General features: G+C 40.4%; 1 protein-coding gene across 11 annotated transcripts in view; it reads left to right on the top strand.

Annotated features, from left to right (window-relative positions):
- Positions 1–26249, top strand: part of LOC309664904 (histone-arginine methyltransferase CARM1-like) — a 291386-nt gene that overhangs the window by 135578 nt on the left and 129559 nt on the right. For all 11 annotated transcript variants that reach the window (XR_014266089.1, XM_082471027.1, XM_082471028.1 and 8 more), the window contains exons 3-4: positions 20792–20898; positions 21886–21990. Coding sequence is in view for 10 of the 11 variants with exons in the window: in XM_082471027.1 (XP_082327153.1) it covers positions 20792–20898; positions 21886–21990 (212 nt within the window). In the remaining variant the exon portion in view is untranslated. The remainder of the gene's footprint in view (positions 1–20791; positions 20899–21885; positions 21991–26249) is intronic.

Raw genomic sequence — 26249 nt, 5'->3', positions numbered from 1 at the left:
TTAAAAGATGCCTGCTGCAGCTGGCAGTTACCTTGGGAATGCCTTCTCTCATTTTTGCACTGTTAACAGTTTCTTTCTACTCTGTCCACCCTTTGATCTCCCTTCTGCTGTGACGGTAGGAAGGGGTTTTGAGGTTATTCTAGAATTTTGAAGTGTGAAAGGAGCTTCCAAGTTCAGTATGTCATGGAAAGCTGGCCTGTGAGGGCTGTTGTGTAAAACAATTCCAGACAACACTATTCTCTTCGTGGTCTATGTGAATATTTTGTGCAGTGCACAACCCGCGTGGCGATACTCAGCTACCGTGGCCCAATGGACGGGACTCATTGAGGCCCTGGTGCATATACTCTGCCTTACTCATGAAGAAGGGGGAGGAGGAAGAAGAAGAGAAGGAGGAAGGGAGAATAGCAGTACTTTTGTAGAGCTTCTTTTGTGCTAGGTACTCTTCTAAGCACCTTACGTGTATTAACTTATTTAATTATCAAATAAGAGATTTTTACTTATTCACTCCTATACTGTGCAGTCCCCGTCCTGGACGATGGTGAACAGGCCAGAGACAGGCTTCCTTCCCTCATACAAGATGCGATCAAATGATTTTTGATGGAACTGATCAAAAAGTTAACTGTGATATCCATGGCAGGACCAAAGCTCAATGCAAAGAAAATTGCTGAAATTGTCATCACACCCTCCTCAGCAATCCACACAGGCTACCTGTTGCATGAGATGACAAATCTAACCTTGTACTGAACATTACATCACCAAGTGGCCTTTCTGTCCAGCCTTAATTTTCTCTGTAACTCCATATGTTGGCCCCTCCACACTGGAAAATTAGGCCACTTCCCCACTTTCACAGCAGACTGAAAAATCTCCCTGCTGGGAGCTTTGCTTCAGGCCATGACCGTCCTCCTTCCTCTCTGCCTTTCCAAATTCCTCCTGCTACCTGCAGCTCACCTTTCGCCTCCCCTAAACAGCCTTCCCTGATGGGATGAATACACAACACTTGGTCTCCTTGGATTTTTGAAAACAAATTATCCCACACCATTTTGTGTGTACTAATGCATTGGTTTGTAATAGTCATTTTGTGTGTGTGTGTGTCTCTTCTTTGAGGGTGGGAACCTCATTTCTAGTTTTGTTTGTACCCCCTGTATAGCCTCCGCTCTTGTGCCCAGCACACAGCAGGTGATCAATAAGTGCTTTTTAATAAGGAGCTGACTCACTGCCAGCACTCTGGCCCCCTTGGCTCAGGTTCTTCTGAGGCATGCAGCCTTCCAAGAAAAGCTGACTTTCTTGGCTTCCTTCCATAGTACTGGAATGAATTTCAATACTAGACCTTCAAAGAAATAACTCAGAGAGGGCCATCCTACCCTTGAGGAATTGCAAAAGAAACAAATCCCCAGTGGAGGGGAGGCCTAGGGGCCCCTTGGATAAAATTCACACCTGTGTCTGTTCGTTTTTCTTTAGCAGAATAAAATAATTTCCAACCTGAGCTAACACTGAGTACTTATTATATGACATATATATGTAAACATAGATATAAGTGTATATACATTTGTAAGTAAATGTAAATATGTATGTATATATGTGCATATATTTATATTCAGCAACCACCCTAGGGGATAGGTATTATTCTCAATCCTCATTTTTCAAAGGACACCTTTAAGTAACCTGTGCAAGGTCACACGATAGCAAATAGTAGAGCCACAACTGGATGCCAGACAGGCTAGTTTGAGTCTGAGCTCTTGGCATTTGCACTATATACTTTTATACTGTACCTCTTCAGATTAGAGTCCTGTGAGTGTGTGTGAGTGTATGTGCATGTGTGTTTGTGTACCTGTGTGTAGACAAGACAGGAAACAATTTTAAAGTGCAATATTTTATAAACTTGATGCTTTTTTCTAGCTTTATTGAGATATAGTTGACATATATCATTGTGTAAGTTTAAGGTGTACAGTGTGTTGATTAGATACACTTATATATTGTGAAATGATTACCTCAGTAGGGTTAGTCAACACCTCCATCACCTCAAATAATTACCATTGTTTTTTTGTGGTGAGAACAGTTAAGGTCTACTGTCTTAGCAATTTCAAGTATATAATACAGTATTATGAACTATAATCACCATACTGTACATTAGATCTCCAGCACTTACTCATAACTGGAAGTTTGTACCTTTTAACAGCATTTCTCCATTTCCCTCGCCCCATAACCACCATTCTACTCTGTTTCTATGAGTTCAGCTTTTATAGAATCCACATATAAGTGATATACAGTATTTGTCTTTCTCTGTTTGGCTTATTTTACTTGCCATAATGCCTTCAAGGTATGTCCATGTTGTCATAAATGCCAGGATTTCCTTCTTTCTCATGGCTGAATGATATTCCGTTGAATATATATGCCACATCTTTTTTATCCATTCATCTGTAGGCAGACACTTAGGTTGTTTTCGTATTTTCGCTGTTATGCATAATGCTGCAGTGAACATGGGAGTGCAGATAAACTCTTCGAGATAGTAATTTTATTTCCTTTGGATATATCCCCAGAAGTAGGATTGCTGGATCATATGGTAGTTCTATTTTTAATTTTTTGAGGAACTTCCATACTGTTTTTCATAATGGCTGTGCCAATTTACATTCCCACCAACAGTGCACAAGGGCTTCCTTTTCTCCACTTCCTCACCAACACTTGCAGTCTCTTGTCTTTTTGATGATAGCCATTCTAGCACATGTAAGGAGATATCTCATTGGGGTTTTGATTTACATTTCCCTGATAATTAGGATGTTGAGCATCTTTTCATGTATCTGTTGGCCATCTGGATGTCATCTTTGGAAAAATATCTATTCAGGTCCTCTGCTCATTTTTTAATCACATTGTTTTTCTGCTGTTGATTTGTATGAGTTCCTTATATATTTTGTTTATTAATCCTGTATCAGACAGATGATTTGCAAGTATTTTCTCCGATTACATAGATTATCTTTTCATTTGTTGATTGTTTCTTTTCTGTACAGAAGCTTTTTGATGTAGTCCCACTTGTGCAGTTTTGCTTTTGGTGTCATATCCAACAAATCATTACCAAGACCAATATCAAGGAGTTTCTTTCTTGTTTTCTTCTAGCAGTTTTATGGTTTCAGTTCTTATGTTTAAGTCTATAATCCATTTTGAGTTAATTTTAGTAAGTGCTGTCCAATCACATTTTTCTGCATGTGGTTATCTAGTTTTCCCAACACCATTTTTTGAAGAGATTATCATTTACTCATTGAGTATTCTTGGCTCCCCTGACAAATATTAGTTCACCATATATGTGAGAGTTTATTTTGGGGCTCTCAATTCTATTCCATTGATCTGTGTGTATATTTTTATGCCAGTACCATATTGTTTTGGTTAATATAGCTTTGCAGTATATTTGATATCAGGAAGTGTGATGCCTCTAGCTTTTTCTTCATTCTCAGGATTGCCTTGGCTATTCAGGGTCTTGTATGGTGCCATACACATTTTAGGATTGTTCTATTTCCATGAAAAATGCAATTAGAATCTTGATAGAGATTGCACTGAATCTGTAGATAAGTTTGTGTAACATCGACATTTTAACAATATTAATTCTTCTGAATGATGAACATACATGTTTCCATTTATTTGTGTCATCTTCAGTTTCTTTCATCAGTGTATTATAGTTTTCAGTGTATAGATCTTTCACCTCCTTGGTTAAATTTATTCTTAAGTGTTTTGTTTCTAATGCTATTGTGAATAAATGTGGTTTTTTAAAATTTCTTTTTCAGATATTTAATTGTTAGTAAGTGTATAGAAATGCAACTGATTTCTGTATGTTGATTTTGTATCCTGCAAATTTACTGAATTTGTTGATTAGTTCTAACAGTGTTTTGGTGGAATCTAGGATTTTCTCTATATAAGGTCATATCTGAACACAAAGACAGTTTTACTTCTTCCTTTGTAATTTGTATGCCTTTTCTTTCTTTCCTTCTTTCTTCTTTCCTTACTTCCGTTCTTTTTCTTCTAATTGTTCTGGCTAGGACTTACAGTACTATGTTGAATAGGATTGGTAAGAGTGGGCACCCTTCATCTTGTTTCTGATCTTAGAGGAAATGCATTCAACCTTTCACCATTGAGTATGATGTTATCTGTGGGCTTGTCATATATAGCCATTCCTATTTTGAGGTACATTCCTTTTAATTAAAAGGGATAAATCTTTTTAATGTGCTGTTAAATTCCATTTGGTAATAGAGTGTTGAAAACTTTTACGTTTATGTTCATCAAGGATAATAGCCTATAGTTTTTTTGTTGTTGTTTGTTTTGTTTTTTTGTAGTATCCTTATCTGATTTGGTATCAGGGTAATGCTAGCCTCATAAAATAAGTTAAGGAGTATTTCCTCTTCTTCAATATTTTGGAAGAGTTTGAGAAGGATAGGCATTAATTATTTAAATGTTTGATAGAATTCATCAGGGAAACCGTTGGACCCTGGGCTTTTCTTTGTTGGGAAGTTTTTCTTTTATTACTGATTCAGTCTCCTTATTCATTATAGCTCTGCTCAGATTTTCTAATTCTTCATGATTCAGTTTGGTAGTTTGTATGTTTCTAGAAATTTATCCATTTCTTCCAGGGTATCCAGTTTGTTGATGTGTAATTGTTAATTGTAGTATCTTTAATCCTTTGTATTTGTGTGGTCTTAGTTGTAATGTTCCCTCTTTCATTTCTGAAATAATTGAGTCTTCTTTTTTTTTTAAAGATAGTGTAAAGTTTTGCCAATTATATTTACCTTTTTAAGAAGTACCTCTTTGTTTTGTTGGTGTATTCTGTTGTTTTGCTGGTCTCTATTTTTTTTTTTTATTAATTTATTTATTTTTGGCTGTGTTGAGTCTTCATTTCTGTGCGAGGGCTTTCTCTAGTTGCGGCAAGTGGGGGCCACTCTTCATCACGTTGCGCGGCCCTCTCACTATCGTGGCCTCTCTTGTTGCGGAGCACAGGCTCCAGACGCGCAGGCTCAGTAGTTCTGGCTCACGGGCCTAGTTGCTTCGCGGCATGTGGGATCTTCCCAGGCCAGGGCTCGAACCCATGTCCCCTGCATTAGCAGGCAGATTCTCAACCACTGCACCACCAGGGAAGCCCCCTTGCTGGTCTCTATTTTTATTTGAATCTGCTCTGATCTTTGTTATTTCCTTCCCTCTGCTAACTTTGGGCTTATTTTCTTCTTCCTTTTCTAGTTTCTTGAGGTATAAAGTTAGGTTGTTTATTTGAGATCCTTCTTTTTTCTTTCTGTAGTTGTGTATTATTATAAACTTCCCTCTTAGAACTGCTTCTGCTGCTTCCCATAGGTTTTGGTATGTTGTATTTCCATTTTCATTTGTCTTATATATTTTTAAATTTCTTTTTTGACTCATTAGTTATTCAGGAGTATATTGTTTAATTTCCATGTATTTGTGAATATTCCAGCCTTCCTCCTGTTATTAATTTCTAGTTTCATACTGCTATTGTCAGAAAAGATACTGGTATGATTTGTTTTGATACTGGTAAATTTGCTAGGACTTGTTTTGTGATCTGTCGTATGATCTATTGTGGAGAATGTTCTCTGTGCATTTGGGAAGAGACTGTATTCTTCTGCTGTTGGATGGAATGTTCTATATAAATCTGTTATGTTCATTTGGTCTAAAGTATAGTTCAGGTCCAATGTTTCCTTGTTGTTTGTCTGGTTGGTTTATTCACTGTTGATAGTGGGGTATTGAAGTTCTGTACTATTATTGTATTGTTGTCTATTTTTCCCTTCAGATCTGCTAGTATTTGTATAATAGATTTAGGTGCTCCAGTGTTGAGTGCATGTATATTTGTGATTGTTATATCTTCTTGATTGATTGACCCCTCTATCATTATATAATCACCTTGTTTTTCAGTTTTTACAGTTTTTGGCTTAAAGTCCATTTTTTTCTGATGTAAGTACAGTTGACCCTTAAACAATACTAGGTTTGAACTGTGTGGGTCTATTTATATGCAGATTTTTTTCAGTAAATACATACTGCATTACCACATGATCCATGGTTGGTTGAATCCATGGATGTGGAACCACAGATGTGGAGGGCTGACTGTAGTTATATGCGGATTTTCAACAGCATGGGGGGTTGGCAGCCTTAACCCCTGTGTTGTTTAGGGGTCCACTGTATAGCTACCACTGCTGTCTTTTGGTTTCCATTTGCATGGAATATCTTTTTGTGTCCCTTCTCTTGGATTGGAGCCTTTGTGAGTCCTGAAAGCTGAAGTGAGTCTCTTGTATGGAGCATATAGTTGGGTCTTGTTATTTTTATCCATCCAGCTACTCTATGCCTTTTGACTGCAGAAATTAATCCAATTACATTTAGAATAATTATTGATAATTGATAGGTAAGGACTTGACCAATGCCGTCTTTATTATTTTCTTGATGAACAAATTCCCTTGTTCCTTGTTTTCCTCTCTCGATGCCTTCCTTTTTGAATTGGTAATTTTCCACAGTGGTATACGTTGATTCCCTTTATCTTTTGTGAATATACTATAGGTTATTGCTTTGTGGTTACTATGAGGCTTACACAAAACATCTTATAAATATAACAGTCTATTTTACACTTATAATAACTTCAATAACACAAAAACTATACCCTTTTATACACCCCACCCCTGTTTTAGTTTTGGTGTCTCAATTTACCTCTTTTTATATAGTGTATTTATTAACAAATTATTTTAGCTATAGTTATTTTTAATACTCTTGTCCTTTAATCCTTATACTGGAATTAAGTGGGTAACACACCATGTTACAGTATGACAGTATTCTGAATTTGACTATATATTTACCTTTATCAGTGTGTTGCATATTTTCAATGTTTTTATGTTACTAATAGTGTCCTTTCACTTCATGTGAAAGAACTCCTTTCAGCATTTCTTGTAAGGGAGGTCTAGCAGTGATGAACTCCCATAGCTTTCATTTATCGGGTAGTCTTTATCTCTCCTCCATTTCTGAAAGATGCCTTTGCCAGATAAGATATTCTTTGTTGGCAGTTTTTTCTTTCATCACTTTGAATACATCATCCCACTGTCTCCTGGCCTGTAAGGTTTCTGATGAGAAATTTGCTGATACTCTAATGGGGGTTCCCTTGCAAGTTACAAGCTTCTTTTCTCTTCCTGCTTTTAAAATTCTCTCTTTGTCTTCAGTCTTTGACAGTTTTATTATAATGTGTGTTGGGCAGAATCTCTTTGAGTTTGTTTGGTGACCTAACTTCATGAATTTAGATACCCAAATTTCTCTGCAGATTTTTGAAATTCTCAGCCATTATTTCTTTAAGCAAGCTTTATGCAACCCCCCTTTTCCTCTGGAACTCCAGTAATTTTTAAGTTGTTTCTTTTTATGATGTCCCATAGATCACATATGCTTTGTTCACTGTTTTTCATTCTTTTTTCTTTATTCTCCTCTGACTGGATAATTTCAAAGGTCCTATCTTCTACCTCACAACTTCTTTCTTCTGCTTGATCCATTCTGCTATTGATGTTCTCTATTGCATTTTAAAATTTAGTTCATTGTATTCTTCAGTTCCAGAGTTTCTGTTTGATTCTTTTTTACGATTTGTCTCTCTTTTTAAACTTCTCATTTTGTTCACGCAGAAAACACTTTTCCTGATTTTGTTGAATTGTCTTTTTGTGTTTTCTTATAGCTATCCAGTTTCCATAGAACAGCTATTTCAAATTATTTACTGGATAAATCACAGATCTCCATGTCTTTTTGCTTGGTTACTAGAAGATTACTGTGGTCTTTTGGTGATGTCTTGTTTCCTTGATTTGTCATGTTCTTTGAAATTTGCTTTGCTGTCTTCACATCTGAAGTAGCATCACTTCCTCCAGTCCTTACTAACTGGGACAGCAGTACCTTCCATCAGCCCTGCTAAGGATTCTGAGGCTCTCAGACCTTCTATGGATACATCTGCTCTGTGTTTCTTGCTCCCTCTTGTGACAGAATTCTTAAGTTTGAATGTCCTCTCTTGATCCTGCAATGCCCCAGGCTGAGTGCTGACAGTCTCCCTTTGTCTCCCCAAAGGTGGTGCTAAAGCTTAAGTTTATGGGTTCTCCCTGGCCTGCAGATTTGGGCTAGCTTTCTGTACATGCTCACTAGCTATTTGTCAAAGCTTGCTGTCACTGACGCTCTTGGGAGCTTGCATAGAGAGCTGGCCACAGGGTAGATGTGTGTGTGGGTAAGGCACACAGAGCATTGGGGATGCCCATGAGCCAGTTGGGGAGATCCACAGGTGAGGTGTCCCCAGCAGCTCATTGGTGAGCTTCTTGGTGGAGTTCACAATGCAGTTAATAGGAGTCTTGTTCATTTCATGCCCTCTGAGAATCCTGTCTGCTCGTCTCCCAGTCTCCCCTCATCCCCAGTACACGCTGCTTACGATTCAGTACTGTGGATGGGGCAAGAGAGAAATGAGCGTCTTTGGCAGCAGCCTGCACAGCTGCGGAAGCTGGGCACTTACACACTCTCGTTTTTCACCGTGGTAGAAATCACGAGCAAGATCTCTCTTGGCCCTAAGCTTTACTGCCTTGGGTGAGAGGTAGTTTGAGAAATGTCAAAATGTTCCTCTTACCCTCTCCATTGTGTCCAAATTCACTTTTTGTTTTGCTTCAATGGTGTGCTGGCACTTATCTGTTGGAAACCTGGACTTCCACAAAAGATCTCTTGTCCATGGGTGATTATCTAAGACAGTGTTTTCCAGGGCCTCCCAGACCATGGCTAGGAGGGGCTGGAGCCAGTTCATGGGCCACTCAGGGTCCACAGCTGGGACCAAGATCTGCATACCTATTACCCAACACATGGGTGGGTGAGACTTCTCCTGGGTTTCTTGGTGTATGGTGCTGGATCCCACAGCTCCCACAAAGGCACTTTTGTCCGTGGATGGATACCAAATTTTTATTGTTAGGAAGGGGGGGTTGGACAGGAACAAGAGACGTCTTATTCAGCTATGATGCTGATATCACTCTAAACTTGATATTCATTTCATGTATATTGATAGTTACCTGATTTAAAAGGACAGTGAGATCTTTTTTTTTTAACATCTTTATTGGATTATAATTGTTTTACAAAGTTGTGTTAGTTTCTGCTGTATAACAAAGTGAATCTGCTATATGTAAACATATCCCCTCCCTCTTGCGTCTCCCTCCCACCCTCCCTATCCCACCCCCCCATCCCACCCCTCTAGGTGGTCACAAAGCACCGAGCTGATCTCCCTGTGCTATGCAGCTGCTTCCCACTAGCTATCTGTTTTACATTTAGTAGTGTATATATGTCCATGCCACTCTCTCACTTCATCACAGCTTACCCTTCCCCCTCTCTGTGTCCTCAAGCCCAAAGACAACAACAAAAAAGAATAATATGTGACAGATGGCATATATGACTTGCAAAGCCTAAAATATTTACTATTTGTCTTTTGCAGAAAAAGTTTGCCAACCCCTGATATATAATATTGACTTTATTTTAAGTTATAAAAGGATCTTATATCCTACAGTCATTCTGAAACTTGCTTTAATATTCAGCCCTATTCTTGAAATCTGTGTTTGTTGGCATATGTATCTACTTTAGTCCTTTTAATGGCTGCATGGTATTCCATCGTATTAATATAGCACACTCTTCCTGCTCATTCCTCCGCTAGATGGACAGTGACATTGTTTACACCCTTCACTATTAAAAAAGTCAAGAAACATTAAAAAAAAAAAGTGAGAGATCAGCTAGAGTATTGTAAATAAATTTTTGGCAAAATTTTGCCAACCTAGAATAATAAATAACTAGATGTTGGAAGTAACATCTCCAAATAAGGAAATTCTGCAGTTACACACAGAGAACTCTTTGCTGTCATGATTTTGTAACACTTGGAGTCAAAAGGATTTCCCTGTTTAGCCAGTCTCTCTGGCTGCAGCTGAAGTCATTTCCCTGTCATTTATGTTACATTGATATGTTACATCTTAATTTTTGTTTTTGTTCCTTATTTTCCCAGCCATCTTCATTCATTACATAGACAGCTTCTTCCAGTGTAGAACATGGACTTTCTGTATTTTAGAATTTCCCACTTTCTGGAATGCAGATAGTGGTATTGGAAGGAACATTGGCCTTGCTAATTTTTACTCAGAACAAACTGTGTCTTTCCCTCTCCATGTGTACAGTGGCGATCAGAACACCTCTTGGCAGTGGGAATTGAATTAAGTGACACCATAAATGTGCAAACATTATCAAATGGAGCAGTTCATAAATGTGTGCTTGCTTTTTAACAGTGGCTGAGACTGGTAGCAGGAGGTATCTCTCTTCTCTGCTCCTGATTGCTCTTTTGTGTTTCTCTCCCCTCGTGCTCTTTCCCCCAGCCTCCTCCTCTTCACTTTGGTTCCTGGGCAGCTGCTACTGTGAAGACAGTGTAGATCCCATCTGCTTTTAGCATATGGGACCAACGCTGTTGCTTCCAAAGTCCTTGCATTTGCTGTTCAGAGCAGGGTGGGTTATTGTATGGAAAGTGAGGCAGAAAATTCCAGAATGATTTAACAACCAGTCTTTGTTAAATCTTCATATAGTAATGATGAGAACAATAGATCAATTTTTCTATCCATCATCCATCCATCTCCCACTTTTTTCTACTGAGAAGTTGTTTCTTCACGCTTTTATATAATAAAATACAAATAGATAAAATTTTAAGATCAGGGAAAATATAGAAAGACTGAAGCCAAGAGGAAATTAAAGCACAGACCTACATATTATAGGACCCATAAATCATGGGTACTGTAATTACTGCCAACCCATGATTTTGGCTCTGAGCATCCTGGCACCCAAGCAAAAGAGAAAATGCTGTTGACTTATAAGATTCCCAGTGTCCATAAGGGGCAGATCAGTGGTAGGTGGGCAGAATGTCAAGCCAAGTTTCCCTTGGCATTTCACTCTGAAGAAAATTTTTCTCGAGCGGGCTCCTAGTAAGATTTAGAGCATATTTCAGAGTAGAGTATCAAGGGTTCTAAACTCAGTGCTCATTCTAGAGCTAGGATGCAGTTAAAGTTTCAGATACACCCTACATACAAAAAGAACTGCTGGTTGTAGTTATGAAAACACTGAATGATAACCAGTATTCCTGGATTTAATTTTCCTGACTTTGGAAAATTAAAATGGTCGATGTTATCCACCATTCCATATGAGGAAAGTATAGATGGATGTCAGCCAGGAAGCATTCATTCAACAGTTAATAAATCCACTAGCCGTTTGTCATCAAAGTAAATGGTTGGATCAGTTTGTTAGGGGATGATGATAACGCAGTGCATGCTGTGGACATCCTGAGTGGAATTGCTCTTCGACTGTGGATGTCACACTCTTGAGTCTCCTTGATCATATCTAATTACAGGGGAAGGTTGGGGGAGGTGGATGGTCTAATGAAAGCTCATCTTCACAGCTGAAATCACACTATAGGTCAGTCAACAGTACCGTATTCATATGAAAATAGTTTGTTTGGGAATGATAGTGATCATTTCACCAGAACTTATCTAATAGCTCTAGAGTCAGAGTTTGAACCTGCCCTAATGAGTGTCTGTACAAAACAGCCAAATAAAATCATTGTCGAGAAACTCAGCAACTTCTTCTGTAAGCCTAAAATGCAACTAACAGTTGATTGAAAAGATAGCATGATAAAGTGTGTTTAGCTATCATTTTCCTTAGCTTCAGTGATTTCATGGTGCTTAGAAATTGAAGGGAAGTAGTTGATATTTTAAGTTGCAGACTTGCTGTCCACTGAGTTTTGCAATGGACCCCTGGGGATATGGGATCACAGACTCAAATGCCTACAGAGCCCAGGCAGGTCATGGAAATGCATGAAGTGAGCTGGTTGCAAATAAGAAAGAATGGTGGCAGCTGTGGTGAACGGGAAATCTCGTATTCATTCAAAAGGTGGCAGCAGCTACTTCCCTCATGTGCTTGTTGCCACAGAGCAAGTCAGACCCAGGGATTTCATGCTGTGCAATTTTAGCCAGAAATTCACATTTCCTGTGAGATTTTTTTTTCTGATTTTTAAGACATATGATGACCAGGTTTAAAAGTGCCTGTAGGCTGGATTTAGCCTCTGCTCAGTCATTTTGCACACAGTGGACCAGCTGTATAAATGTGAAAGAGGAAACAAGAGAAAAGCAAAGAGACTGAGCTAAGAAGACACATGCACATCCATGCTTTTAACCAATTATAGGTTCATGTCATTGGGAAAACTATAGTAGGTGCATTTTGCTTTCTAAAAATGAAGACAAGATTAATTTCCTATAAGTATTGTATGTAGTATTACTGTTAAATCCATATTTGAATGGGAAGAGAGCTAGATCTTAAAAGTTGTATTGCAAAACCAAAAGATGCTACTTGTCATCTGAAATTTTTTTTTTTTTTAATGTAACTTGAAATCTTAAGTCTTCCAGGTATAAAGTCCTTTCTTTCCTTTGCCTTGCAACAGGTACAGAATTTCTCAGCCGAGTTTATGGGTATTTTTTGTCTCATTCGTCTACAGATAATATATAAAGAGAAGGCCCAGAGAGATTTTTGTATCTAGTTATTAAGCTAAGTTTTCACTTGGCAAAGTGAAGTGCCCCAAACATTATGTACTGAAGGTACAGTCTGCTATTTCAAATTTTTAAGTTTCATGTTGGGTTACAGTAATGCTTACCTAAAGTCAACTGTTTTGGGAATGTAGGGAGTATGGCATAGGCAGCTGTAAAAATGTTGGTTTAAGTTGTTAAACATCATTTTAAAAACTGTGTAAATCTAATCAAGTTGGAAATGTGCCTGATGCCACCTGTTTGGTGTTCACCTGTGCTGCTTTGCTTGCTGGGAGGCATGCAGAGGCCTTGGGAAGCCATGAGAACTAATTGAATAATGGCTCGTGCAGCCTCATAAATAAATTAGTCTCTCTGTGAATATATGCTAAATGCTCCAGAAGGTGCATTCTGGCCTCGCTTAGTGAACTGAAGTACCATTTGTCTTTCTGCAAGTCTGTTGACCTTCAAATAACTAGGTGGTTTTGTGGAATCCAGTCTTGATCCTAAGTAGTGCACATATGGGAGGGTCTTCACTGAAATTGGTTAAAAAATAATGGTAGAAATGAGCCCAATTGCAAAGACACTGATTCACCTCTAAGGTAGAGAAAAGTATGGTGTAGATTAAAAAAAAAAACACTTGAAATGAGTACAACATAAAAATATATAAAATTGTTAGTAAAACCAAAAACCAAACCAAACCCAAACCAAAAGAACTCTTAAACCTGAGTCAACTGGCAATGACTAAGGAAAAACAAAAAACAAAAAACAATTCTTGTGAAGTGGGAGATTTCTGTTCTAGTCAAGGCTACCTATACAAAGTAGCTCAGGACAACAAAGGGAAGTTACTCTAAGGAAATGTCTCATGACATTTAAGGCAGAGGAACAGAGTGTCCTGAAACCATGTGGCGAAACAGGTATTATCTGTGTGGTCTTCCCCATCTGCATCTTTCTGTGTCGTCATCTCTCTCAACTGCCTATTCCTCTTGTACTTGACCCTGCCTGGCTGCCTCCCCTAAGACTACATCATCTTGTAGCCAGGGTGATCCAGTCATTTATCATCCCAACCAGGACTCTTTGAGCGTGAGAGGGAATGCAACCAGTAATCTCTCCAGGATGGCAGACATAAATTGCAATGTCCCAGGTAAACCAAGATGTAGGATCACTCCTCTTTGGAGCCCCAGAGCCTATCCTGTTTATTAGTACCTGGGTCTTTTGGTCCAGGCTGAGTGACCCGTTTGTCACTTCAACTTAGTCTGTAATGCTTCTACCTCTCTTTTGGCAGTGGTCAACTGTGGTTAATCTACTCTCCTTTCTTACGATAACAGAAGCCCAGTTTTCCTTTGGGTTTAGATAGGGCTGACTCAAGTCTGGTCAATAGGCATTGATCCCTAGCCATAGCAATTGATTCAGAGATGGGTCTTTAATTTAACTTGGTTCAATGAGACTTAATCGGGGGCTTTTGTTGGAACATTTTGGAAGGACTGGGCTTGCTAAGCTAGTAGCAGTGTTGTTCTGGAGATGATGATAGTCATCTTGCCCTGTGGGAGGGGAAACCCGCCTGAACCTTAAGGTAAAACAGAGAAGTACAGAACTAGAGCGAGAGACCAAGAGCGAGAGAGAGAAAGGGAAAGAAAGAGAAGGGGGTGGTGAGGTGGGACTTAAGATCATTCGAACTCCTGGACACAGCCGTTCTAGAAAATGGAATTTTAATCCTGGATTTTTCAGTTTGGTGAGCCATAACGTTCCTATTTCAGTTAAACTTAGTTGAATTTCCACCTCTTGCCAACAAAAGAGTTTTCACTGATATCCTTTCCTGAGAATTTTGTTCCTGCTTTGGCTTAGTCACTTATCCCTCTGTCCAAGGCTGACCCCTGATCCTTCTGCTTATTGGAAACCACACAGTTCTCAGATCTTGGTCTTTCCTTGCTGATGGGTGGAGTGTCAGGGCAAGTGTGCTAGGATCCCACAGGGATCGGGCAACTGGCTCAGTATTCAGACAAATGAGACAAATGAGCAAACTGTCCTTACTTTCATAAATGGTGAAGCTCACTATTTTACTAATGTTTTGGTCACTGCTGGTCATCTCAGAAAGTGTTTAATTGGTTAAAGACATGCATGTAGATTGCCTCTGACATTTGATAAGATTTGTAATCCAGTTATTCTGCATAAGATTCTTCATATTTAGAGATATGACAGATATACAAAATACTCCCAAATAGCCCTTCCCAGTGCTTTGTACTAATGTTTTGTTTGTACAAAAATAATTTTAGTTAAGTATTACATAGGTTATGAATTATAGGTTTGGTTGCTAATTGTAAGGTTTTGAGAGGAGAGCAAAACCAAATAAATAAATTTGATTTCTTAGAGCTTATAAGCATATTTATTTTAAGAGAGGTTGATTGGCAGTTGCTCTTAAGAAATGCTAACAAATTTATTTTAAAGAGGAGACAAAAGCACTAGCTTGAAGTTTGGGGAAGCTGTCCATTTTTCTAGTTTTCTCATGTATACAATAGAAACCTGCAGTGTCTTATAGTAATGCTATCTATGGTGGGCACTCAGAGAATCTACTTTATGTCTAATCACTTCCCAAAGGCTCTACCCTCTTAACTACCATCACATTGGAGACTAGGTATGATTTTCGGGGGGGACAGACATTGTCTATAGTAATGCTCACTGGAGGTTCCAAAATAAGATACAGTAATAGTAACCCATCTTCTCTTCTTCAGTTCTCCAAACTAGAGGGAGAGACTTTTGGTAAGAGGAGTGAAGGGATCTTTAAATCCAGCAGGTGATTATGCCTTTGGAAAACATTTTAGCAAGGAGTTCTTTTTTTTTTTTTTTTTTTGGATAGAGGAGACTTTTGATCGGCAGGCACCATTTGTTTGAAAGATGCCATTAATTCTGTAGAGCCAGGATGACTCCCAGAGGAGAGTAAAGAAAGGCCAACTGTTGAGAACATAACAAAATTTAAATGGTATTCACATTTGCATATTGTCTCCTTTAACTGCTTAGAGCAGAAAAGGTGGGAGGATATGGCTCCTAACCACTGCTCTGGAATAAGGAGATCCCTGTGGGGTGTTTCCCTGAGGTCTGAGGGCAGAGTAGATAAGGATGGGGAAACACCCTCAATTGCTAGTAAAAGCCAAGTGCCTCGGACACAGCATGGATTATGAGTAAAATGGGAACTCCTTTCAAAGGAGACGTTTATCAGCACTGTTTCTGAAGAGAATGGCCTGGTGGAACTGGCATTGTAACTACTCTGGCTGTAAACCATCACGTTTTGTCATTTCTCAGCACAATACATAGATGTAATTTTCTCTATCATGTAGATATTAACCAAGGACTTGACAGTTCCATGCCTCAGCCATGATTCTAACTATTCCACTTTGATTCTCAGACTTGACTTAGGTTCTTTCTTGACAAACCATTACTTTCAATTTTAGCATGTAGTTATACTCAAGGATCAGTTAAAGACTACTCAGACACAGCATTTCCTTTTTGTTCTGTTACTCCTAAAAGACCAGATTGAAGGGATCTGTTTTTGTTTGCTTGCTTCTCTTAAATAGCTACTATTTACAAGTGATACTGTCTGTGGTGCTTGCCGTACAGAGTTTATTTACCAAGATGTAGCATCTTTCTGTGCCAGGAGAGGGTGATACCTGTCTGACTGCCTCAGCTGTTCTGGCCACATGTCCCAAAATTATACTGGAAAATCCACCACTGACAATATGATAATCATGGTATGGATTTTTTTTTTTTTAAGGTCAAACTGTAGACATTATTGCAGAGCTGCTTTTGGACTATCTTGAATAATTTACAGATAGCCCATTTGAATTCTCTCTAGTCCATCAGCTCAGATTTGCCAGATTAAGGTCTTTTTACTGGGAAGGAAGTAAAAGGTATCTATTTTCCTATAGTCAGTATACAAAAAAGGGAACAAAACTGACCATGTGCCCCCATTCAATTCTGCTTCTCCTGGTTTCATGGTCCTTAGAATCAAGGGTTTATTTTCTCCTATTTATTCCCTCATCAGAGGTGTGTGAACTAAAGTATTTGGGCCCAGTTGGCAGTGAAAGTTTAATTAATCAAAAAGTTCTAGTTAGGTATCACTGGCAGAATCAATTATCTTTGGTTATGGTGCAATTTAAGTCAAAATCTATTCACCGTCTGAACTCCTAAATGTCAGTATTACTGTTCTTTTCTTCTTTTTTTAATGAAGAGGAACATAATATTCACATAAAAAAGTTTCCATACCTTCTTCATTCCTGCTCCCAAAGTTAGATAAATGCAAATTGAATTTCAGGAAATTTCCTATACAGATATATTCTATGTGTGTTTCCGGAGAAAGGCATAGCAGTCTCAGGTATAGGTGGGAACTGATTAGATCAGAAGGGTGGAGCCCTCATGAATGAGGTTAGCATCCTTACAGAAGAGACCCCAGGGAGCTCCTTTGCTCCTTCCACCATGTGAGGGCACAGACACAAGTCTGTAGTCTGCATCTCAGGAGAGAACCCTCACCAGAACCTGACCATGCTGGCACCCTGATCTCAGACTTCCAGCCTCCAGAACAGTTTTTAAGGACAACTTTTATTGCTACCAGAGGCTTTTATCATCAATACATGGTTCTGACTGCGATACCTTCTTCAGACTGCACAGGGAGCTCAGGACCCAGAAGTCATTAAGAGAAATACAGGTAGGCTGGGGAGGCAGGGGGATTAACTTTTATCAAGAAAATCCTAATAGCTTAACATAAAACTAGGGTACTGAATTCAGTTATTACATGTTACAGACCCAAATCATAGAGCTGCCCCAACATCTAGACAGTCTCTCCTACTGATTATAAATGAGTGAACTGAATAGTTCATTTATAATCAAAATAAATTTCTGTTATTTATATAAGTCACTCTGTGCCACTCTGTTATAGCAACCCAAACGGACTAAGACAGGGTCTTTAGTGGCTACCAGAGTCCTTTCTTCTGGAGACGGAGGAAAGGGGAGAAATAAACAATTAAATTTCCTTTCCTTTTTAATATGTGATTTTTTTTTCTATCGTTATACATCAGGTGGAAACACAGACATTTCTTTTATTTACCCACATTAATTTATCCATTAAAATAAAGGTAAGGGTGACTTGTGAAGAGAACATTCTCTAGGCAGCCGTTGTGACAGAATTCACAATAGTCAAGAGTTAATTGATGTTGATTCCTGGACTTGCCAATATCTGACTTCTAATTTCCTAAATCCCAAACTGGTCAAACTAGAGACCCTGATTTTTGGTTTATCAAATGTGGTCCCTGTGCCAGGATTACAGAGTGATGATTATTTCGTGTATAATGTAATACGATTGGATTTTTTAAAAATAGCAAACACAGAGCCAATACATCCAAAGTAGTATTGATTTTGGAAGGCTGTTTATGTATTGCATGAATGCTGGTGTAACACAAAACTTCTTTGGAGCTTCTCTTTCACCTTCTCCTTTGAAGACAATTGGTGAGATACACAAGCAGACTATCCTTATTACTTTATATCAAAATTTTGCTTTTGACCCCAAAATGGTACTTTGCAACTCACCACACATCCTATTCACTAAATTAGGCAGCCATTACTTTTGGCTGTATTAAAGGTAAAATTTCCCCCAAAGGATAGAGACTTGAAACTGTAGAGAATATTCAAAAAACTATTTATTGGACAAGTGAGTTTACCATAGGCTTTGAAAGCCCAAACAACTGAGATGCCCAGGACTCAAAGAACTCACAGAGGGGTAACACAAACCACTGCTGGCAATCTCTGAGAACTCTGAGGGAATTGGAGAGGTGCCAGGAGACTAGAGCTGGGTAAATAGTATCCAGTATCATCTTTGTTTTTCAGTATATCCGAGAATTTATTGTATTTTATTTTACTTTATTATTCCTTTTTTTGTTGAGAACATTTAAGTTCTCTGTTAGCAGAGTTCAATAATATAGGGACCTCCCTGGTGGCGCAGTGGTTAAGAATTTGCCTGCCAATGCAAGGGACACGGGTTCGATCCCTGGTCTGGGAAGATCCCACATGCCATGGAGCAATGAAACCCGTGTGCCACAGCTACTGACTCTATGCTCTAGAGCCTGTGAGCCACAACTACTGAGCCCGTGTGACACAACTACTGAAGCTCGCGCACCCTAGGGCCCCCGTGCCACAACTACTGAGCTTGCGTGCTGCAACTACTGAAGCCCGTGTGCCTAGAGCTCGTGCTCTGCAACAAGAGAAGCCACTGCAGTGAGAAGCCCGCAACCTCGACGAAGAGTAGCCCCTGTTTGCTGCAACTAGAGAAAGCCTGCGCACAGCAACGAAGACCCAATGCAGCCAAAAAAAAAAAAAATTTCAATTATATAATACATGTTAACAACTGTAGTCACCACGTTATACATTAGATCCTCAGGCCTTATTCATTTTATAGTTGAAAGTTTGTACCCCTTTACCAACCTCTCCCTATTTTCCCCACCCCTTAGCTCCTGGCAACCACTTTTCTACTGTCTGTTTCTATAAGTTTGACTTTTTAAAAAAAAAGTTTCCAAATATAAGTGATATCATATAGTATTTGTCTTCCTCTTTCTGGCTTATTTCACTTAGCATAATACCATCAAGGTCCATCTATGGTGTTGCAAGTGGCAGGATTTCCATTTTTCTCGTGGCTGAATGATATTCATATATATATATATATCTCATATCTTCTTAATCCATTCATCTATTGACAGATGAATTGAAACAATTTCACCAAGTTCATTTATCATTTCCCCAAATTTATTGAATTCACATTTTCAACCTGTTACTGGGTGGCTGTTATGTTAGCACTATGTTCTGAAGACTAGAGATAAATAAGGCTTGACACCGTGCCTCCAAACCATGCCCTGAAAGAGTTTGATATATAGAGAGAGATGGACACTTTAAAAATTGATAAATCGGGTAAAATATGAAATAAGATGGTAAGCTGAGAGCATGAGATGAGAGCACAGGTTCTGGTCCCTGGCTACACATGAAAACTGGAGGCTTTTGAAAAAAATAGAGATGCCTTCTCCCCACTACCAGAGCATTGAATTACTCAGTATAGGTGGAGGGTCCAACACCTACATTAAAAAATTCTTCCTAGGTGATTCTGGTTTGTAGCCAAGTGTTGAGGCCCAGTGTGTTATAGCAGTTCATTCTGCCTATGGGTGTTGTAGAACACAGCAGTGAAGAAATGCTCATTGAACTGAATCTTGGAGAATGAATAAGAGTTTCATGTCAAAAGGTAATCCAAACAGAAGAGACAGGGGTTTCAAAGTCAAGAAGCCAGGCCAGGCCCAGGTTGACCTGGAAATGTGTAAGTGCTTCAGCAGCACGCTGGGCGCGTAAGGGTGTAGTGCAGGTCTTATGTGTGCAGGAAATGGGGGCGAGGAGGGCACGCACACAGGGGCGGACAGACGTGAGGGGCTGGAGCTCATGGTGAATCCAGACTGGGTGGGCATTACGGATCCCACGTGGGCTGTAAGAGAGAGACCCGGTCACAGCACCAGCAGTGGAGAGGAGAGAGACCCCAGGCAGCGAGGACCACTGGGCGGGACTTTGAGAGATATTTCTAAGGCAGAAGTCACAGAATTTGACCACTGTGCATGCTGTGTTATCTATTAGTAATATCAGTTCTGGGATTCTTTGAGCCTTCACTTCTGTATTTTTTTCCTCACACAGTAGAAAGCATTCCCTTGTATACACATATCCCCAGTTATTTTACCTTTTCTCTATACGCTTAGGGAATACTAAATATGAAAATAAAAAACAAAACTTGTCACTATAATGATAGAATGAGATTTTATATATATACTCACTTATATACATATATATTTTGTATTCACATATATTTTATTTTTCTTATCATCAACAGTCACCTTCCTCAGAGCACATACTGAGAATAAGCCTATGATATGAGCTTTGTTAGCACCGTACCAGGAGAATTCAGTGAGCCCAGACTCTGCCTGTGTGCCATTATGGTCTCAAACTTGACATTTCTGAATGCAAATATGTCTGACAAGTGTAAATAAGGGTGTCACACCTCAGAGTAGTACCCATCCCCGCCTTGCCGTTCCTTGTCACGCGTGTGTTCAGAGGTGAACACGCCGTTTTAATCTTCTAACAGTTTCTCAGCTGGAATTTTGTGAACAGTGCAGTGGTGAGTGCTGTGGTTTCCAAGGTGTAGAAATAGCTCTGCTTTCTTCTCCTTGCAGAATTCAGCGCATTTTCAAATACCTTGAAAAGATGCCGGCGTGAGGAAAAGGAATACTCAGTGTTCAGCCAGCGGACAGAAGAGGCGTCTGCTGCACAGTACTTCCAGGTCAGGGGAGCGGTCCCAGGTGGAACTGGGTCGTTTCAGAGTGACACACACCTGGGCGAGGCGGTGGGTGGAGAAGAGCGCAGCGGTTTTTTCTTTTTCTTCTGCCGCGCCGCGCGGCGTGTGGGATCTTAGTTCCCCGACCAGGGATTGAACGCATGCTCCCTGCCTTGGAAGCGGGGAGGCTTAACCACTGGACCGCCAGGGAAGTCCCGAGAGCGCAGCGGTTTCTGGTGTGTGGTCCTCTGACCAGCAGCAACAGCATTGCCTGGATTGGAACCTTGTCTCTGTCACTTAGTGAGTTGTCAGGACTTGGGCAAGTGGCTGTATCTTCCTGAGCCTCAGTCTCCTCAGCTGAGGAACATACTTCATCTGATCGTTTTGGTGATTTAATTTGATTAGAGGATGTATGTGAAACACTTAGCATGGTGCCTGGCACATAGAAAACGCTACCAAATGGTGGCCATTACAATGATGATATGTATTACTCACTGTCAATGCTCATGGATTTATACGTACCACATCAGCCAGCCGGCTTGCCTCAGGATCACCACCGTCACTGCCTTCTACCCCACCCCACCCTCTCCTGGGATTTCTATCCAAGGCCCATCTTTCTCTCTAGGCTGATGGGACTCGTCAGGGCCATCCCTTTTGGCCCTGGCCCCTTTCTCTCTCACAGAGGCAACTCTGTTATTCTTGATCTGTGCTCTCTCAGCCTTTGCTTTGGGAGGGGACCCTGGGCGCCAATCTGGTCAAGGTCTAGGTCTGAATCCACTGTATGAAGCAAGAGGCAAAGTTCTGGGGTCTCCTTAGAGTTGTGGGCCCTACAGATGGGGCCAGCGTGGAGAGGTCACGGGTGTCTCAGAGCCTCGGCCCCCCGGTGCGTTAGACCAAGCCTGCCTTGACCCAGGTGGCTGTGAGAGCCAAGTACTCGTGCAGGTCCTGCCTCATGGCGTGTTTACCCTCCCTGTCCTTCTCTCTCCCTTACAGTTTTATGGCTGCCTTTCCCAGCAGCAGAACATGATGCAAGATTTTGTGAGGACAGCCACTTACCACAGAGCCATCCTCCAGAACCACACTGACTTTAGAGATAAGGTAATGCTGGCAGCAGGTTATTAATCTCAACCCATTTTAAGAAGCCTTGTCAAAAAACTGGACTGAACATTCAGCTTTGATAGAATTACCATATGACCCAGAAATTCCACTTCTGACTGTATACCTAACTAACTGAAAGAATTAAAAGCAGGTATTGAGATAACTATTTGTACGTTAATGTTCATAACAGCACGATTCACAGTAGCCAAAACGTGGGAGCATTCCAAATGCCCATTAACTGACGAATAGGTAAATAAAATGTGGTATATCCATTCAATGGAATATTATGAATATTGTTTGTATTTATATTATTCATAAAAAGAATGTAATGCTGATGCACGCTGCAGTGTGGATGAACCATGAAAACATATGCAGTGAAAGAAGCCAGCTACAAAAGCCCATGTGATTCCATTTATAGGAAACATCCAGAATAGAAATCCAGAGCGAGAAGGCAGACTAGTGGTTCCCAGGGGCTGGGGGAGGGGGACTTGGGGAGTGGCGGTTTAGTGGGTACAGGCTTGCCTTTTGGGGTGATGAAAATGTCTTGACAGAGGTAATAGTTGGATAACATAGTAAATGTACCAAAACCCGCTGAATTGTACCCTTTAAAATGGTTGATGGTTAATTTTATGTTACGTGAACTTTACCTCAGTAAAGAAATTAAGTTTTGAGAGCCAGGAACTCAAGAGACTGAATGCACTATGTTTTGGTGCACAGAACAGGTTAGGAGCTGTATTGCTACATAATGAATAGCCCTTATTGGGTCACTTTACTTCAATTTTTTTTTTTCATGGACTCCACAAGTGCCTGCATTTATTTCCTTCACAGAATGGATCTGAATGATGAATGATTGCTAACACTCTATACAAGTGTCGTCCCTTATTTTCCTACCTGTTAAACAGCCAAGGTTTTCAAGATACTATACAGCTCATCTCAGAAACAGGGTCACTGGTCAGTGAATCAGCAGTCATGGGGTCTAGTTTCATATTTTCCCATTAAGTAGCTCTGTGATCGTAGGCAAACACTAGATTTCTCTGGGCCTCACAGTCTCTTCTACTGCCATAGTAATTGTAGACCCGTGGCCTTTGAGATTTGCAGCATTAATTCCCCAGGAGGAATGTGGTAGAACATTGAAATAAGGATCCCAATCCCTGCACCCACACCCATTTGCAAAGTTGTACAGCTGCTCCTTTCATGAAGACATAGTTTAGTTTTTTATCCCTTATCTCTGTGCAATCCTTGGGATGTTACTTTGATCAACAGAATATGACAGAGGTGACATTGTGTGAGTTTCAGAGCCTAGGCCTTCATGAGCCTTGTGGCTTCTGGGCTCACCCTGGTGGAACCCTGAGACCACCATACTGTGAAGAAGCCCTGTCTAGCCTGCTGGAGGTTGGGAGGTCACTTGGAGGAGAAGTGAGGCAGTCCAGTCAATAGCCAGCACCAACTGCCAGACCAATAACTGAGGCCAGCCTGGACCTTCCTGTCTAACCAGCCCTCCAGCTGAATGCAGGAACACGAATGAGTCTAGGCAAGACCAACAGAGAAACTGCCCAACCCTCCCACAGAGTTGGGAGAAATAATACATTGGTTCTCGTTCAAGCCACTAAATTGCGTTGTAGTTTATGATGCTGAAATAGTTAATTAAAGTAGAGAGAAGACGCACGAAAAAATAGTGATAAATAGGCCCCCAGCTAGAAGTTGATTTGCTCATGGGTTGCTTTCTGCTATAGAGCCCATCAGAGAATTCTTAATTTTGGTTATATTTTTTCAATTCCAGAATTTCCATTTGGCTCTTCTTTATGTCATATATTTCGACTGAGACTATTTATTTTTCCCTTGATTTCAGTAGTGTTCATGATTGCTGCTTGGAGCTTTATTATAATAGCTACTTGAAGGTTTTTGCCAGATAATTGTAACATCTGTGTCACTGCTGTGTTTGCTTCAGTTGATTATCTATTCCCAGGGAACTGATATTTTCCTGGGTCTTCCTATGCCAAAGAATTTTAGATTGTTTTCCATACATTTTGAATATTATGAGACTCTGGGTCTTGTTTAAAGCCTATGCAGAGAGTTAATATTTCTGATTTAGGATGCATTCAACCTGGTTAGGTTCGGACTGCGTGTTCCACGCCACTAGTTGAATTTCCAAGGGCTCTGGTTCCCGTGTCATTTCACTTTTCAAAGCCTTAGCAGTGCAGCTGGGCTCTGTTCCATGTGCACGTCACTGGATGGTCAATCTGGCACCTAGGCAGAGTTCTCAGAGTTTGATGTGCTCATGATCAGGTCCATGCACGTATAGGTTGAGGGGTGAGTACAGGAATTTATTTGAAAAAATACTTTATGGGGTTTCTTTGCCCAGTTCCTTCCACTCCATGATCTCCCTGATACTTTCTGGTTCCCTGGGACCACTTTTAGTCTCTGGACAAAAAGCTCACTCTGCCGTGCACGTCTATGACCTCGCCTAGGTATCGCCAAGCAGAGAGAGGACAAAGAGAGGGAAAAAAGCAGTGGGGCTTGGCCCCAGTTTTTGGGAACTATGGCACCATTGAAGGCAGAGGGAGTTTCCCCTGTCTCATAGTTTGGGCTGATGTGATGCTATGAGACCCCCACAAGGTTTCTGGGGGCTGGAGCATAGAAGAAGGGAGGAAAGGGACAGAAAAGAAAGGAGGGGAAGGAAGAGGAGGAGAGGGGAGGGGAGAGGAAAAGAAAAAAGAAGAGCGAGGGAAGAACAATTTGCACACTCTCTTTGAGCATTCGGAGTTCCCCTTCTTGCAGCTGGAGCCGGAACAGAGGACACCTCCCGCAGCTCTCTTGCCCGCACCCTGGTGTCCGTTTCTGGTGTGTTGAGTTCAGGCCACGGGTGAGAGTAAGGGGGTATGGATCAGTACTATTTCAAGTTCTGATCCTCTTTCCCAGTCTCCCTGCTACTATTGACTTTTCAGAGGCTTCAAGTAGCTGCTGCATGCATTCCGTCCAGGTTTTATAGCTGTATTCAGTGGGAGAGTCAGGGTAAAGTGGGCTTTCTCCTGCTTACCCAAAACTGGACATTTTCAAAAAGTCAAATATAGGTACTCTGGTGGATGAGGGTGATGGTAAGAGAAAAAGATAAGACCAGAAATGGCCATGCTTGACCAAAGGGTCTCATATGTCTTGAGGTACCAGGACCCTTGCTTTGCCAGTGGGGCATTCCTGGTGAACAGTGAGGAAGTAATAAGCATTCCTCATGAGGAGGACCAGGTTATGGTAGGTAGGCAAGGTGAGGATGGAGGGGAAAAGCTTGTTTCTTTTGACACCTTACCTGGGGTTCAAGGTTGTGGATAAGCAGTCTTACTGACCTAAGTCTTACAGGTTTCTCATCAATTAAAATAATTCAGCTCTCAACTGTTGATTGTAATACTTTTATTTGGGGAAATTTCTCTCCTTCTGAAATTGCTTAGCTTTTTTTTAAGATTTTTTTATTTTGATGTGGCCCAATTTTTTAAAGTCTTTATTGAATTTGTTACAATATTGCTTCTTTTTTTTTTTAATGTTTTGGTGTTTTGGCCACAAGGCATGTGGGATCTTCGCTCCCCGAGGGATCGAACCCACACCCCCTACATTGGAAGGCCAAGTCTCAACAACTGGGCCGCCAAGGAAGTCCCGAAATTGCTTAGTTTTAATCTATAATCTATTTTCTATTTTCTATATTATCTATAATCTGTTTTTAATTCTGGTTATAGCTTCTAAAGACCACTCCCCCAAATTACTTGCATTTGATGAGTTTTTCACAGAATTTCATATAGATTTTGTCATTCATCTGTAAAAACAAAGATATTGGACCAGATCATCTCTAAGGTCACTCCCACCTCTAAACTCATTTGGTTCTACAAAATACCTTTTTCCTGCCAGCCTGAAATGGGTTTTTCTGCCAGTGAAATAAAATAGGCATCCATCTGTTGGGGTTTATGAAGGTGATAATTAATCACATGACTGATCATTAATTATATCCCTTTCCCCCTCTGAGTTCTGAACCAGTTTAGAAATAGACACAGATGTCAGGTAGAAATCACAGTATCAGCTTTATTTTTGGTAATGCTATTTGCAGAATGGGGCTTGGGCCTGTATCCACATAAGGCCTCCTACCCCTTTTTTCCCCCCTCAAACTGAACTTTTCCTCTCACTTGTATGCTGAACATGTGGTCTCCCCAGACAAGTCCAGAGCCTGCCCAGCAAGCTTCCACCTGGGGGACTCAAGAGCACATGCTTGGGTAGAGGAT

The sequence above is a fragment of the Balaenoptera physalus genome, assembly GCF_965194825.1.
Source record: "Balaenoptera physalus genome assembly, chromosome: 7".
In the NCBI taxonomy this organism is placed as follows: Eukaryota; Metazoa; Chordata; class Mammalia; order Artiodactyla; family Balaenopteridae; genus Balaenoptera; species Balaenoptera physalus.
This window is presented reverse-complemented; position numbering and strand designations above follow the sequence as displayed.